The 15,267-nt window shown below is 54.2% G+C and overlaps 1 protein-coding gene across 1 annotated transcript; it reads left to right on the top strand.

Moving 5' to 3' along the window:
* Positions 1–22: 22 nt before the first annotated feature.
* ENO2 (enolase 2) lies at positions 23–9,458 on the top strand. Its single transcript, XM_085068554.1, has 12 exons — positions 23–182; positions 2,984–3,075; positions 3,972–4,067; positions 4,352–4,410; positions 5,410–5,479; positions 5,647–5,780; positions 6,472–6,694; positions 7,147–7,344; positions 7,473–7,674; positions 7,884–7,992; positions 8,130–8,188; positions 8,493–9,458. Exons 2-12 carry the CDS (start codon positions 2,991–2,993, stop codon positions 8,560–8,562), a joined length of 1,305 nt encoding a protein of 434 aa, XP_084924680.1. The 5' UTR covers positions 23–182; positions 2,984–2,990; the 3' UTR covers positions 8,563–9,458.
* Positions 9,459–15,267: the final 5,809 nt, after the last annotated feature.

The following is a 15,267-nucleotide window of genomic DNA, read 5'->3' as shown; positions in this document are numbered from 1 at the left end:
CAGCTCTGGGTCACATGCTGCTGTCCCGGCCCTATCAGGGGCGTCTCCATCCTGCTGCTGCCGCCACCGTTGGCTTAGAGGACACATCATCTCCCCTTGAGGTCCTGCATCCCTCCTCAGCTTCGTGCTCTCTCCTTTCTACCAGCACTTTCTCAATTCTCGTCCACCCCTGCCCTAGGAAGGTAAGTGTCTCCCCACGGCCAGCACCCTCCTCACCGCATGCAGGTTTCTGCTGCCCACCTTGTGCCCTCCAAACCCCACACGCACTTTGGGGTCTCTGCAGAGAAGGACCACGGTGAGCGGCATTAACAACTAAACTCCCCTCACTTCCTCCCCCTGCTCCTCCCACCTGTCTCTCCTCACCCCCATCCTTCTCACTTTTCTTTCAGATTTTAATTTCACGTACTCCCTCCTTCCCAAGCATCCCCCCCCCTTTCCCCTCCCGGCAATCATCGTTTCAGACGTGAACCCAGGGAACTGCAGGAGGGGGGGCAACCAACGAGGACAGGTGGTGCTCCCAAGGGCACTCTCGGGAGGTGCTGCGGGATGGAGCTTTCCCTGGGGGAGGGGGTGGTAGTGGGGAGAAGGCAAAGCTCAGTCTGGGCACCGCTGGGGAAAGGATCCAGCCTCAGAGCAGACCAGCCCCCCCAGTCTCCCGAGGTGTTGACATAAACACGGGCGCTCAGGGAGAGGGAGGGAGGGAGGAGAGGGGATGTTTTCCTATTTGCACAGCCCCACACCACAGGGGAGGGGGAGAGCAGGGAGAGGAGGTGACAGCCAGGCAGGCAATAGCTGCATCAGTCACGACACTGCAGCAGTGCGGGCTTCCTGGGAGAAGTGCCCAGCCCGGGGGAATCGCAGCAGCACACGGGACTGGTGGCAGTGCCTTGGGGGAAAGGTCTTCACCGTGCTGGCCTGGCGGGGACAGGGAATTGCTGCCAGCGCCAGCTCCACAGGAAGGCACTGCAGCAGCATCAGCATCCCAGCGTGCGCTGCCCAGCGTCTGTTCACGGGAGGCTGCACAGCCTCCTCTCTCTCCCTGGATGTGGTCTTTGGCCTCCCAGCTATGGCTCCATCCCAATCCCTTATCCCAGCTTATCCGCCTCTGACCTCCTTTCAGGACAGTGCAGCTGATGCCAGGGATTTCAGGGTGTTTCTGTTCAAAAGAGGGCAAACGCAGGGGACGTGGGACAGCAACACAAGTGGAGAAAAGGGTTTAAAGGACTACAGGGGAGAGGACATGTAAGTGATGGGGTGGGGCAGACAAAGCTGGATTTGGGCTTGTCATTTGGCTTCCTCGGAGCTGGCTCCAAGAGAGGCAGGTGGATGTGACCACAGGGATGTGACCAGGGGCAGCCTGACCACATAAGCAGAGAGGCAGAGCATCTGGGGTGGGTTTGCTGTCAAAGATCACTTTAAGCATGGTTCTGTCCCTCACTACCCCGTGGAGGCTGTTGAGGCACGGCCAGGACACTGCTGCAAAGGAAGCTCGCGGCTGGCTGCGCGGGCACGGCTCACGAGGAAGTTCCTGTGGCGTGTGCCAGATGGCGTGAGGAGCATTGCCAAAGCGGCTGATGGGGGATCCCAGCCCAGATGGACATGGTGGAGGGCCCTGTGCAGGCTCCACAGAGCCCTGGAGTTGCTGACTGAAACTCCCCACACGAGAAGCTCTGGCTGAAACTTCACAGCAACAGCATGATTTTGTCACACCCCTGTGATTTTCACCCCCCTGGGGCAGTGGGGTCGAGCGCTGACTCTGGCTTCCCCCATCCTTAGCTCCCCTCAGTGCTGGGATGTGCTGGTCAAGCTCATTCCCCCCTCCCTCTGTGCCGAGGCCCTGTGCTGGCTGTACCCCTGCTCACACACAGTGTGGCTGGGGCTCCATGGCTACTCTGGCCTCTGCCAGCCCTGCTCAGGGCTGAGGGAACCTGTGGGAGGAAAACCTGGCAGTGCTGGGAACATGGGGGCACCTTGCTGCAGCCCCACAGCCAGTGGAATGAGAAGGTGGCATGGGGGGAACGAGCTGGTTTGGAGCCCCTAAAGAGCAAACTGCAGCAAGAGAAGCTCTTTCGAACAGCCATCATCACCCACCAGCCTGTTTTCTACTTCAGGTTTAAGCAGGTGCCCCCAAATGCCAGGCTTCTTCACCTTCCTCTTCCAACAACAGAGATGCAGCCCAGTCTCGTCTGCTTCCCCATCTCAGGAGCAGAGCAAAGGGTCGGCAGCTGGGCCAGGTTCCCCCTCCCTTCAGAGCCCTCTTTCCCACATCTGAGGCACCGTGGCCTTCAGCAAGATGGCTCCTCCGGCTGCCAGGCTCCACACTCCCACCGCCTCGGCACAGCCTGACCCTGCAGCTTCTGGGGACACAGGGAGGCTGAGCAGGTGCTCGGCAGGGGGGACATGGCTGGGATCTGAGACAGCCAGGCGGGGATGTCTCCCCTGCCGCGGGCTGGAGAGGGGCTGGGTGTCCCCACTGGCTGGCTGCCCCCCTGCCCTGCCCATCACGCTCGGCTGGCTCCCAGGGACACAGCAGCCGCTTGTCTGGCCTGCCAGGCGCTGTCCTCGCCTCCCGGCAAGGGGACAGGAGATGCCAGGAGCTGCTGCCCCGTCCTTGACGCCAAAGCCAGGGGCACCTCCCCGCTGCGCCAGCTGATCCCTCCCTCTGTGCTGCCCGTGGCACCCTCCCCATCCCTGCCATCCAGGCTCACATCGGGTGCTCTGCCGTGACGCAGGGAGAGAGGGAGACAGTGCTCCCAGTTTGTCATCTGCAGCAGAGGGACAGAGTAAATTCAAACCGATAGCCAGTTCCTGGAAAAATGTTTGTAGGTTCTGGGTGAATTTCTAAAATTCCTGGGGCTAATAGCCCAAATTCGTGAAGTCACTTTTCCTGGAACTCCCTTCACTCTGTCAGTCTAGACGTAGGAGGGGTGAGCACCACTTCTCGGGGTTTCTCAGAGCTGAATGTATCCTATTCTCTCCACAGACTCACCATGGCAGTCGAGAGGATCCATGCCCGTGAGATCCTGGACTCCCGTGGGAACCCCACCGTTGAGGTGGATCTGTACACACACAAAGGTATGTGGGGGAGGATAAGAGATAGAGGAAGCGCTGTGCAGCAGCCTGGCACGCTGAGAGCACGGAGGGTCCTCACTGGTGAGCTCCCAGCAGGCAAGCTAGGGGAAGAGGCAGAGACCAAAACTCTGCTCATGGCTCTGCTTGTGCCTGTGCTCAGCAACTCTGCACATGTGGTGGGCAAATCACAAGACAGCTGGCTGTCCTGTGTGACTTGAGCCATGCGCCTGCTCGTCACAGGGACAGAAGGTTTTTTTATCACAAATATATGCACCTTCTCATCATACCCCTGCGATGCCCTGCTGCAGCTATGCTTTTAGTCCTTGGGCACAGTAGAAGTTTGGTAGCACATCCATGGCCCTGCTCATGGCAGGGGTAAACCTTAGTCCCTGAGATCTCTGTGCAGGTATGTTCATGCATGGGTCTCAGCTGCAAGAGCTGCATTTGCACTGCACCCAAAACTACTTGGACTGAGGGGTGAGGAACAGTGAGAGGCCAGAGGAGGCATCCAACCATTGTCTTCCTTCTTCAGCGAGGCAGAAACCTCAGTCTGAGGGGGAGGAAACTGAGGGTGGCTGTGAGTCAGGCTGCCTCTGGAACCAGGAGGAGGGATGAGGAACCAGACTGCCACCCATGATACACAGTTCTGGGATCACTGTGAATCTCTGGGTGCTTGACATCCAGGTTCCTCAGTCTGAAAGCCCTGGGTGCATTTATTTCTGCCACCGAGGTCCTCCACCTCTGAGAAGACCAGCCAAGAGCAGCCAGCCAGTGGGGCCATCCATTTGCACACCCAGTTGCTGCATCCTTTCCTATAAAAGCAGGGCAGAAGCAGGTGCTTGAGGATTTTTCCTCTTTACCCTCTGCCCGTCTCACACCACTGTTTTGCTGTTTCGCAGGCATGTTTCGAGCAGCTGTCCCCAGTGGAGCGTCCACTGGTATCTACGAAGCGCTGGAGCTGCGAGACAATGACAAGTCACGTTTCCTTGGAAAAGGTGGGGAGATGTCTACTCCACACCTCACCCTCGGGGGTGCCTGTGTGTGGGGCTCTGCTGGAGGGTACTGTTCATCCACCAGTGTGACACAAATGTGTCCCACTGCCCTCAGGGAGACCACAGAGGCACAGACCTAAGCATAAAGTGAAAGATCAGGCCTCGATCTTCCCTTGCTGTCTCCCTCTCAGTCTCTCTATCGGTCCTCTCCCTCCCTCTTTCCACTCTTCTCTGCCTCACTCTCTCTCTCTCTCTCTCTTTCTTTCTCTGCCTCTTCCCTTCTTTAGGGGTCCTGCAGGCCGTGGATCATATCAACAGCACTGTCGCCCCAGCTCTCGTGGGCTCTGTAAGGATTTCTCTTTGTTCTCCCTTGTCCAACGCTTACTCTGGTCCGTCTCTGTCCCCTGATCTCTGTCTCTGCCTCTCTTCATCTCACTGGGTTAACAGACATAGTGATGCTCTCTGTGAACCTGGGCACACCCCTCCTGCCTTCCATGCCTCTGTGTGTCCACAGTGATCTTTTCTCTGGGAGGAAAGGATTTAACGCTTCCCGATCCACCGCAGCATCTGTACAGCCTAACTAGTCCCCTCGGTGCTCCCTGTAGAGCTCACTCCCTCTTTCAGCTGTGCTCCCCCTCAAGCACTGAATCACATCCACATGTCTGTGGCCTCATCCTGGTGTGATGAGCAATGGTTGTATCGTGCAGGGTCTGGCACAGCCTTGCAGAGCAGTGGTGTCACGTCTGCAGCCTGTTTACACCTGAAGACCTGGAGCCTGCTCTGAGGAGAGCTGGGCTGAAGCCACATATTACACACCATGTAACCCATGGTTGGCTCTGGCTGACAGCCCAGGTCTCTCCACCCCTGAAAAATACCCAGGCTGGTGGAGGGCTGTCTGTGTTGGGTCTAGCCCTGCTCTCCATCTCACTCCTGGGGATGGCTCCACCCAGTCTACATTTGCTTGCTTGAGGTTGAGCATGTACTGTTGTTCTGCCTAGCTTCTGTGTGGCCACAGCACCACAAAGCTCCCTGGAAGCTGCCAAAAGGCTGGGTAAATGGCTGAGGGAGTCCTGTGTCCCCAGCAATGCGTGGCCTTGCCTGGGCTGCAGCTGACCCCCTCTCCACCATGGGTGCATCAACACTGCACTGCAGCAACACCATCGTGGTTACCTAACCTGACTAAATACCAAGGCACCAGTTTCCAGAGCTTTGTGTGCATTTGTTCTCCCACAAGCTGAAAAGGTCCTTGTACCCCCAGCTTCTCCATCAACGCCTCCTTTCCCGCACACCAAAGCCAGGAGCTTTTCCAATCCTCCCCTTCTCAGGAGCTGTTTCTTTCTTGCAGGGCCTCTCTGTTGTGGATCAAGAGAAGATAGACAATCTGATGCTTGAGATGGACGGCACAGAGAACAAATGTAATTTATCCCTCTCTTTTGGCCTGGGAAGTTATGAGCATGGGAGGCTGCAGGGCTGGAGCGGGGGGCACTGTGAGAGCTGTGGTGAGCCCAAGGCTGGGCTGGCAAGGGCACCCAATGGGCAGGATGTTGCCACCTGAAAAGCCTGTCTCCTCCTTTGCCCACAGCCAAGTTTGGCGCCAACGCTATCCTGGGAGTTTCGCTGGCCGTGTGCAAGGCGGGAGCTGCAGAGAAGGATGTGCCCCTGTACCGGCACATCGCTGACCTGGCCGGCAACTCTGACCTCATCCTTCCTGTGCCAGTAAGACTCCTTGTTCCTTGACATCCACCTTCAAAAACTCCTAAAGATTGGTGTTCCCAAAAGAAACTTCAAAGGATGTATTGGAACGTAGATAAGGAAGGTGTATGGGGCTGAAACATCAGCTGAGTGCACTGCACTTGTCAGGGAAGCAAACCAAGGCCTGAGATTTGTCAAGTTTCAATTGGAAAAAGGAGCCCGAGGAGGATGCAGCAGAGGTTGTGGTGGGAGGCTGACTGAGGATCTCATTTTTAGCACAAGAACCAGAGGGCATGATGTGAACCCTTTGCAGCACAGTTCAAAATAAGGGCATATGAGTCTTCCCACCAGGGGAAGCTGCCTTGATAAACACAACAAAGGGTGTTGTGGATACAAAAATTTTCACAGGGTCAAGGAAAAATCTCGAGAGACTGACCACATTGCTGATAAACATTTAGATAAACATAGCACAGATAAACACACATAGCTTAGGAGATCTCTGAGAGGGAAACAGGTGGGAAAATCCTCTCCAAGTATGAGCTTTGAGCCACTACTGGAAGGAAGTCTCCAGGCTTATGTGCCTTTGGTCTGATGGTTGTAGCTGATGTGCTTGTGTTACCTTGTGGGATGAGGCATGAATGGGCATCTGAGAGCCACCTCTAAGTAGTGCCAAGACTGATTCCTTCAGCTCTGACTCCCTTATTGACTTTTCCAGGCTTTCAACGTGATCAATGGAGGTTCCCATGCAGGCAACAAACTGGCCATGCAGGAGTTCATGATCCTGCCTGTGGGAGCCGAAAGCTTCCGTGATGCCATGCGCATCGGGGCTGAAGTCTATCACAACCTCAAGAGCGTCATCAAGGAGAAGTATGGCAAAGATGCTACCAATGTGGGTGATGAGGGAGGCTTTGCCCCCAACATCCTGGAAAATAGCGAAGGTGAGAGCCCTGCAGAGATGGGGTACCCCTGCCTGCAATGCTGTGGGTTCCTATGCCCAGCTCACAGCATTCCCAAAGACTGATTCAAAAGATGATGCCTCAGTGTCATTGACCTCCTGTGTTAGGGAATGGTTTCTAACTTCCTTCTCTTTGGGATGGCCTTGATCTGCCACAGTCTCTCCATACAAACCTTTTATACATGTGCACACTTTTAAAAGGCCTTCCACAAACTTGTCTTTGAGCTGTGGGATTGCATTTTAATTCCTCCTTGTCCCTTTGGACACAACCTCTACAGCTCCTTGGCATGTTTCTGTTGCGCTCTGGGCTCCCTTCTATTTCTCCATCACACCACCAGACTCTTACTGGCTTAAGGACCTTCCCAGGGGAGGCTCACACCAAAAGGCAGACCTCTCTGCCTGGGCTGATTCTCCTGACTGCAATTTTCCTCTCAGCTCTGGAGCTGCTCAAGGAAGCTATTGACAAGGCAGGCTACACGGACAAGATTGTCATCGGTATGGATGTGGCAGCTTCTGAGTTCTACCGTGATGGCAAATACGACCTGGACTTCAAGTCCCCAGATGACCCAAGCCGCTACATTTCTGGAGATGAGCTGGGTGACCTCTACCAAAGCTTTGTGCGTGATTATCCAGGTGAGCTGCTGTGTGGGGCAGCAGGGAATCAGCACTGGTGCTGCACACTGACCAGGCACAAACCCTCTGTGTTCTTGGGGTGAGAAGGGAGGCAGCTTTGACTCGTGTCTCTTCTGTTGTACTTTCAGTGGTCTCCATTGAGGATCCCTTTGACCAAGATGACTGGGAGGCCTGGTCCAAGTTCACTGCCAATGTGGGGATTCAGATAGTGGGAGATGACCTGACAGTGACAAACCCCAAGCGCATCGAGCGAGCTGTTGAAGAGAAAGCCTGCAACTGCCTCCTGCTCAAAGTCAACCAGATTGGATCTGTCACAGAGGCCATCCAAGCGTAAGTCCAGCCCACTGTCCTTGTTGTCTTGTGAAAGGGTTGGTGATGAGCCACAGCAAGGTGTAATGCTGTGCACTGGACGAAGAGACTTCTGTCTCTACCAGAGTGTAGGATGCTGAGAGTGAGAGCAGAAGGTGCCTGGATCTTACCCTGTGTGGGTGGTGGTTATAGGAGTAGGAGCTACTGACTGAATTTCTCACTCCTTGCAGCTGCAAGTTGGCCCAGGAGAATGGGTGGGGTGTGATGGTGAGCCACCGATCTGGGGAGACTGAAGACACCTTCATTGCTGATCTGGTTGTAGGACTGTGCACTGGGCAGGTAGGTGAAACCCAGGCCATGCACAGGCCTGGAGGAAAGCAAAGGGGTGTCAAAAGAGAGTCCCCTGCCCTGCCATGGGAAACTGGTACAAGTCATAACAGTGTCTTACAGTGTTTGCTTTGGGGAATGCTTTACAGATAAAGACGGGTGCTCCCTGCAGGTCTGAACGCCTGGCTAAATACAACCAGCTCATGAGGTAAGGGGCTCCAGGGATGGGAACGCAGACGAGAGAACGCGGGAGTAACAAATGAGGATGGGAGAAATCCCAAGGGCAGATGGGGCTCATGGGTAAAATGTTATGAAGACAAGGCACAGAGATGACAGTAGGATCCTGGGGAGGCCTCTGGGGTGGACTCCTTTCCTCCTCCTTGGTGTGAGGGTACAGCCCTGAAGGCAGAGCAGCTGGCAGGAGCTGAGCTCTTGCAGCACATGTCAGCTTCCTGGTGCCTCCAATGCTCCCTCACTGCAAGGGCCTGATGTGTGCTGTTTCTCTCCCGCAGGATTGAGGAAGAGCTCGGCGATGAAGCACGCTTCGCCGGACACAACTTTCGCAACCCAAGTGTTCTTTGAACATTGTCCCCAGGGCACAGCCACCCTGCTGCTCTTTCCCACCTCACAGACTCTGAACCCCCCTTTCCCTCCACTGCTCCCTTTTTTGCTCTTTCTCCCCACTCTGTCACCTGGTTTCCTCTCACCTCGAAACCCCTCGAGTTCAGGTGTCCCTGGCTAGATGTACCCAGGTGAAGGATGAGAGAGCGGCCTACACCCCGTCCCTTGCTGTGGGGTCATAAGCATTCCTGGATCTAGGCGTTGTGTGTCTCTGTTGTTTGTGCAGGGCCGCGCCTGGGCCACTCTGCTCGCGTGTCAGACGGCGGGAGCGTGTGCCCGGAGCGTCCCCTCGTACGCCGAAGCATGTGCGGTGACCATCTGTGTGTCAGCCGGCGTGTGTGGACACTGCTGCAGCCGTAGCTGCGTCCAGCCGAGTGTTGCCAGCGGCTCGCTCTCGTTGTGCATGTGTGTAGGTGTGTGTACGTGTCCTGGCCTACGGCGTCCCTGTGCCCCAGGCGTGTGTCTGCACCGAGCCCTGGTGGGACCCGCGTGTCCCTTGCCTCCACCCTGGCAGTGTCGTGTTGGGCCGTGCTGTGTTGGGCTGTGCTTGCCGGCAGCTTAGCGTTGAAGTGCACTGCTGTCCCACACTGGGTGTGCGTGTGTATGTGTGTGTGTGCTGTCGGTCTCTGGCTCAGCACATAGTACCGTGGGGCAATGTATTAAAGCACATCCGTAAACAAACCCATGCTCTCATTTGCTTCTTGTGACCTTTTTCTCTCTGTTCCCTTCCCTCTTGCACTCCTTCACCCTCCCCTCCGCCCATGATGTCTGCTTCACCTTCTGGACAGCCCATGCTCAGCTGAGCAACAGACAAACTACAGATCCCTAAACTCTATTAAAATGTATTTCACACCAGAGTTGCTTGACTTGGTCTGATGTTTATCTCTAGATGCCACTGTTTGGGAATTGGGTACGTTTTGCCATCAGAGCAGGAGATGCTCTCACAGAAAGGTAACAAAAAAGAAGCAGAGGGGACTGGCAAGGGGAAGAAAAGACCCAGGTACCCTCACCTGCTTTAACAGTCTTGTCCCACAGCCAGACTGCTCTGTTGGCCACCAGCTGGGAAACACCAAAGGGAGGGCATGTGGGATGACTTGCCCCTGTCATCTCTACCAAACCCTGTTGTATGCAGATCTGCTGTGCAGGTATTTTAATTGTCCCTTCCACTGATGTAAAGACCTCAGGGTGGGCCCCTAGCCATCTGTCTGCTGGACTCCAGTGATGGCAGACTGGAATGGCCAGTCTTTGAGAGAGATAAAGCTGATTGTCCTTCCCCAAAAGGGGCTTCTAGAGCAGTGACTAGAGGCATAGGTGGGATGTTAGTCTCTCTCAGCTCCATCTGGTTTCACAGGGGCATCTGGGCAGTACTCAGGGAAAGTTGTCCGTGCTCCAGCCGGTGCCCCAGCAGGCTGGGTGCCAGCAAACCCCAGCACTTGCTCAACAAACAGCTTTGTTCTGGACTGACTCCAAGGAAGGCGGGAGGCTGGGGGTGCTACTGTGAGAAATCCAACTGGAGAATAAATGGAAAAACCACCATGGCCACCATTATATTCACATCAGTAGCCCCACTATGTTCTTGGGCACACTCAGCTCCTGCCCCACTTCCCTACAGAAAGTTTCCAGACCCTTGCTTAGCTCTCATCATTTGTGATGAGCAACGACAAGGGTAAAAACTGAGGTTGCTCAGCAAGTCCCAATCCCCCTTGACTGTGTCCTAAAGCATTCTTTAATATCAAAAAGCAGAACTTTAAAACACTGGCATTTCACTGCTGATTCTTTACTAAATAGCATAGATTAAGGACTAAGTCCAAGAAGTGAAGACAAAGACTTTGGCACACATGCCCAGAACTGAGAAGAGGGTGGGAGGGAGAATGTGCGGGTAGAGACAGGATTGGTTTCCAGAGCATCACCAGTGCACACAACACACATCTCAGTGGCAGGGAATAGCTCGTGCCCCGGCTGCAGGCCGGCTCTCGCCCATGCTCTCTGGGAGCTGTAGTCCGGGCGCCGCGCAGGGATGGCTCTTCTCCATCTTTTCCCGTCTCCGTGTCCCCTCGGCGGCACCCGGCACCCCGCGGGGTCCTGTGGGCCCCCCCAGCCCTTCCCCACAGCCACGTCTCCCGCAAAAGCGGTTGTGTGCGTGACAGCGCTGTTTTCCTGAGGGAATGTGCATTTTGGGTACAGGCAGTGGGCTGTCTTTTCCCGTTGTACACCTCAGTGCTCCTTTGTTTTAGATACTGGGATTTTGTGAACAGTATGGCTACTGCTTAGCAATCAGGACAGGTTATTTGGAGAAAAACCCCCAACTTTTTTACCTTTCATAATCCCAAGAACATCTCCCCTTCCCCCCCCTTCCTCTCCGTCCCTCCCATTTGTCTTTTTCTGTGCACGGAAGGCAATTAAGTGCCCAAGGTAGTTAGTGTTGCCCATTTAAATGCAGCAAGGCTGCAGCAGCAGGGAACTAGTTTATATGTCCCTACAGTGTGGGAAGAATTTGTCAGGGAAGAGTTTCTGCCAGTGAGGCATCACCACGTCCCCGTGTCAGGGAAGGTGCGTGAAAGCCCTGAGGGGATAGGAGCACATCGTGAAAGCCCTGAGGGGATGGGAACACATCCCACCATAGCAGTACCTCACCTTGGTGCCTTTTCTAAATCAAAAGAGTTCATCACTGCTGGCACAACGTACAGAAGGAATACGTGATGCTGGCATGCTTGCCTGGGTCACTGCAAACACTTGTCCTTTGCCAGCGCATCCTAAGATGCATATGCTGCTCTCCCTTTGGCTCAGTGGCAGAGATTTGGTTATAGTTTCTTTGTGATAGAAATGTCCAAGCACTCGGCTTTTCCCGCACCTGAGGACTCCTGTTGTATAAGCTGATGTCTCCATCAGATTGCTGTGCTGTAATGTGAATGCAGTCAGAGTATGAGTAACAGCACGGGGATGGGCTGGCGATGTGACGCTATCCGTGAATGGAAACATTTGCTGGATTTGCTTTCTTTTACCTCTCAAATAATACTCTGTTTAGATTACATTTTCAGAGCAATGTTCAGCTGTTAAAAGGATAATTTAACATTAGCTGTCCCCCCCCCAACTTGCACAATTTTTCTTTTTTTTCCTAAATATGTGTGTATACTCATAAATGAGCTGAAAGGGGAGATGGCACTGAATTGGGCTTGTAGAGTGCAGAGAAAAGCCTTAATGATGACAAGCTACCAGATTTCTCTGGGATGTTCTTGTCTGTCTCAAGAACAATGGGATGTTGTCCAACCTTGGGAAACCAATGTGTTTAATCTAGGAGGTTGTCAGGGACAGTCTCGATGAACATCTGACAAGAAGTCCAAAAATTTGGGTGCTGGGTATTTCCTATGAGGCACTGAGCAACTTAATCTAAAGAAGAGTATTTGGTTCCACTGCTGGAAGACTAAATACAGACAGCATGGACAGGTTGTCAGAAGCCCTCTCTCTAGGCAAAGATCTGTGTACTAGAGCATTGCATGTCTTGGTGTGGAAGCAGCTATAATTTGCTTCCTTATTCTTGCTATGAAGGAGACTACTATATGCTTTGTGTCAAGAGGGAAATGGGGCTATATGTATTTTTAGAATCAGAGTTTCACAGGAAGATTGAGATGAGATGTTTGCAGGTCTAGACTTCAGACCCCTGCTTACTGCAGGGCTAGCTCCAGACCTATTTGAGGCTGCTTGGGGCCTTGGCCAGGCAGTTTCTGACCATCTCAAGGTGAGGAGATTCCCCAGCCCATTCTGAAACCTCTGCCAGTGCTGAACTACCTTTAAGGAGGAGGTTTTCCCTTTATCTAGTCACAATTTTGCTTCTTGCAAATTTCATAGGCATTTCATGGTGTAGCTGCCAGAAGAACTTGGCTCTGCCTTCTCTGTACCCCTCCACACCAAAGGAAAAAAAAAAGCTGAAGATTGTAATTGGTTACCTCCTAACTTTTCTCTACTCCAGGCTGAAAGAAACAGCTCTTTCAGCCTCCCCGTGTATGCCATGAGCTCCAACACCTCACTTATCTCATTCCCTCCCCCACAGGACTATCAGCACCTCTCTTGTGCTGTAGTTCTCTAAGAAGGCTACATCCCAGCCAGGGCCTCTTGTTTTGCAGGCAGCTGTTTGTCCCCTGGTAGAACTGGAAAGAAGTGGGATGATGTGGCTGGAGAGATCTCAAAGCAGCATGTCCTATCTCCCTAATCCGAGGGAGGACCAGCTACACCCCAGCAAGTTTGGTATCTGCTTGCCGAGTCTCATAGCTGGCTCACAGACTCCCCATGTCATATATCCATCCCAAAGAGCTGCAGCTAATAATGCTCTTGGTTTGCCCAAGGTCTTCAGTCTGTTGATTCCAAAGACGAGATAATTTTATTTCCCATGTTCTGCAGCCAGTCTACCTTGGTTTCACTGCATGAGCACACACAACCACTCATGTTTCTCCTGTCTATTTTCCACCTGTGCTTACTGCCCTGAACCAGAGCAAAGTGTGGCTTGACCTAGCAGCAATTTGTCTACGAGCATTCATGAGTGGGGAAAAGGAATGGTTGCCCTGGTCCTGTGTCTCTTTTGAATCACCTCTGATGTCTCCTCATAAACTGAGAGCGCAGGCCACCTTTGGCTGGCTTCCTGAAATAAACCAAAATCTAGTAAGATTTTCATAAGATATGGGAGTCTCTGCCTCTTCACTTATTGAAACAACAAATGACACTAAAATATTGATAATAAATTTAACATTTAAGTCAATTTTTTGAACAGAAGCAATTGACCCGGTTATGGGAGATGATGAAATGAAAACCATTTGGGGCTTGACATCGTGGTTAAATAAACTTGGTGTTACATGTTACTGATCCAGAAGATCTCAGCAATACCAACCACTGTAGCTGCCACAGAGGCTTTTCCTCAAACCACAAACCTTGGGGATCTGGGTATTTTGTTTAGCATCCAGAGAACAAGGATCTTGACAAGATCTTCCTCCTTCATGAATCATCACTTTGGCCTCTGAGGGTCACACGCACTGTGAGCTCAGGATGCAAGGCTGTCAACTCCTAAAGGCGACAGTTTGAAGCAGCCGTGACAACTGCAAACACCACTACCTCAAGAGCAATAATAATATTCTGCTTTCTTGTCTGGGGCTCAGCTTGGTGAAGCATTTTGTGAAGCAGATAAGGCTTACCCCTGTGCTTGGGATCCACAGGGTGTTCCCTTCCACTCAGCACCTCCAAAACAATATGCTGAAATGTTTTGGACTGACCACACAAAGCCAAGTGGGCATTTTTGCAAACGTTAGCCATGGCTTTTTCAATCCCCCACGCCAGCTGTGGGAACCAGAGAGTCCTAGGGAACAACAGCACCTCAGGATTACTGCTGGCAGGGCAGAGGCTCTCGGCAAGGGGCAGGACAAAGAGGTAGGCTGGGGAGAAGGGTGGATGCGAGAATGAATGAAGGCTAGAGCCATGAGGCAGGCTGATGTTGTGCAACAGGGTGCTGCGTGCCAGCGGGGCTGGTTTGGGAATGAGAGGCACCAAGAACAACTCTGCATCCAGGATAGGGAGGCCCCGAAATGGCGCAGTACCCCTGGGAAGTGGGTGTGGAACAACTGCACCGGGAGGCATCGGCTTAAAAGGATGTTGAAGGGACATTGTTATTAATGTTTTTTAAAGCATTGGGGTTAATAGCACTGCTGAAACCCCCACAAGGAGACGAATACATCTGTATTCAGAGCCGAGTTTGGATGCTGTACAGTAAATAGTGCTCGGAGCCATGTAACGGACAATGAGAATTGCTGAATAAAAGCCTGCGGAGAGCACGCCATCCAGCCTGCTCACCGAGAGGTCCCGCCGAAGAAATATTTTGGGATTATGCTTGAAGGCCATCAGAGTGAAACTTGCCCATCTGCACACGAAGGCTCCCTTATTTAAACATGCAGCTGTGCCGTGCAACACGGCCTGAGGTTTGCCCCACCACTGCCGTGCTTTCTGCAGCTAAACGGGGCAGGAAGGGTAGCACTTGTAGCATCTCCTGGGCGCCCAGCCCCGGGCTCCCGCCGGCCGTGCTCCCGCGGCAGGCAGCGGCGGCAGCTGGTTTAGCCCCGGGACGGGCTGGCCGGGGCGACAGAGCCGGCGGGCTCCCCGCTTCCTTCCCAAAGCCTTTCCTCACACCGCAGCTTTTCCAAAATGGCCATCGACGCCATGAACTTGGCCAGCGAGGGGAGGCAGCCGCGTTTCTGAACAGCCGCGGGGGGATGTTTCACGTTTCCATGGCTGAGCCCCGCCGCTCCCCCGCACCGTGCGGCCGCGGGAGGCGGAAGGGGGGGCGATGTGGCGCCGCTCGGGCGAGGCCCGCGCCAGCCGGATCCCGCATCCCGCCGCTGCCGCGGCGCGTATGTGTGCGAGCCGGTGGGGCTCCGCACGCCGCCGCTGCTCTGGCCTTGCCGTGTGTGTGCGTGTGCCGGGGGGGCTCCGCTGCCCGGTGCGGGCGGAGCGGAGCGGAGCGGCCCCCGCACGAGGCTCGCGCTCCCTTTGTGCCGTTGCCTGGCAACCGGGCGGGGGATGGGAAGTGGGGCTGGGGGGATGGATGCGCGCGCGGCCGCACGCCGCTGAGCGCCCGTCGGGCGGCCGCCGCCCCCGCCCCTCGGGAGGCCCCGCCGCAGCCCCGGCCGG

This window comes from Lichenostomus cassidix, chromosome 1, assembly GCF_008360975.1.
Source record: "Lichenostomus cassidix isolate B80296 chromosome 1, HeHo_3.0, whole genome shotgun sequence".
NCBI lineage: Eukaryota > Metazoa > Chordata > Aves > Passeriformes > Meliphagidae > Lichenostomus > Lichenostomus cassidix.
This window is presented reverse-complemented; position numbering and strand designations above follow the sequence as displayed.

What these genes read in the sequence shown, in the direction of transcription:
- ENO2 (XM_085068554.1), top strand. Translation starts at nt 2,991, where the DNA reads ATGGCAGTCGAGAGGATCCATGCCCGTGAGATCCTGGACTCCCGTGGG. An exon ending in GGACGGCACAGAGAACAAAT is followed by an intron (nt 5,480 to 5,646) that starts GTAATTTATCCC and finishes CTTTGCCCACAG; the next exon opens with CCAAGTTTGGCGCCAACGCT. An exon ending in AAATACAACCAGCTCATGAG is followed by an intron (nt 8,189 to 8,492) that starts GTAAGGGGCTCC and finishes TCTCTCCCGCAG; the next exon opens with GATTGAGGAAGAGCTCGGCG.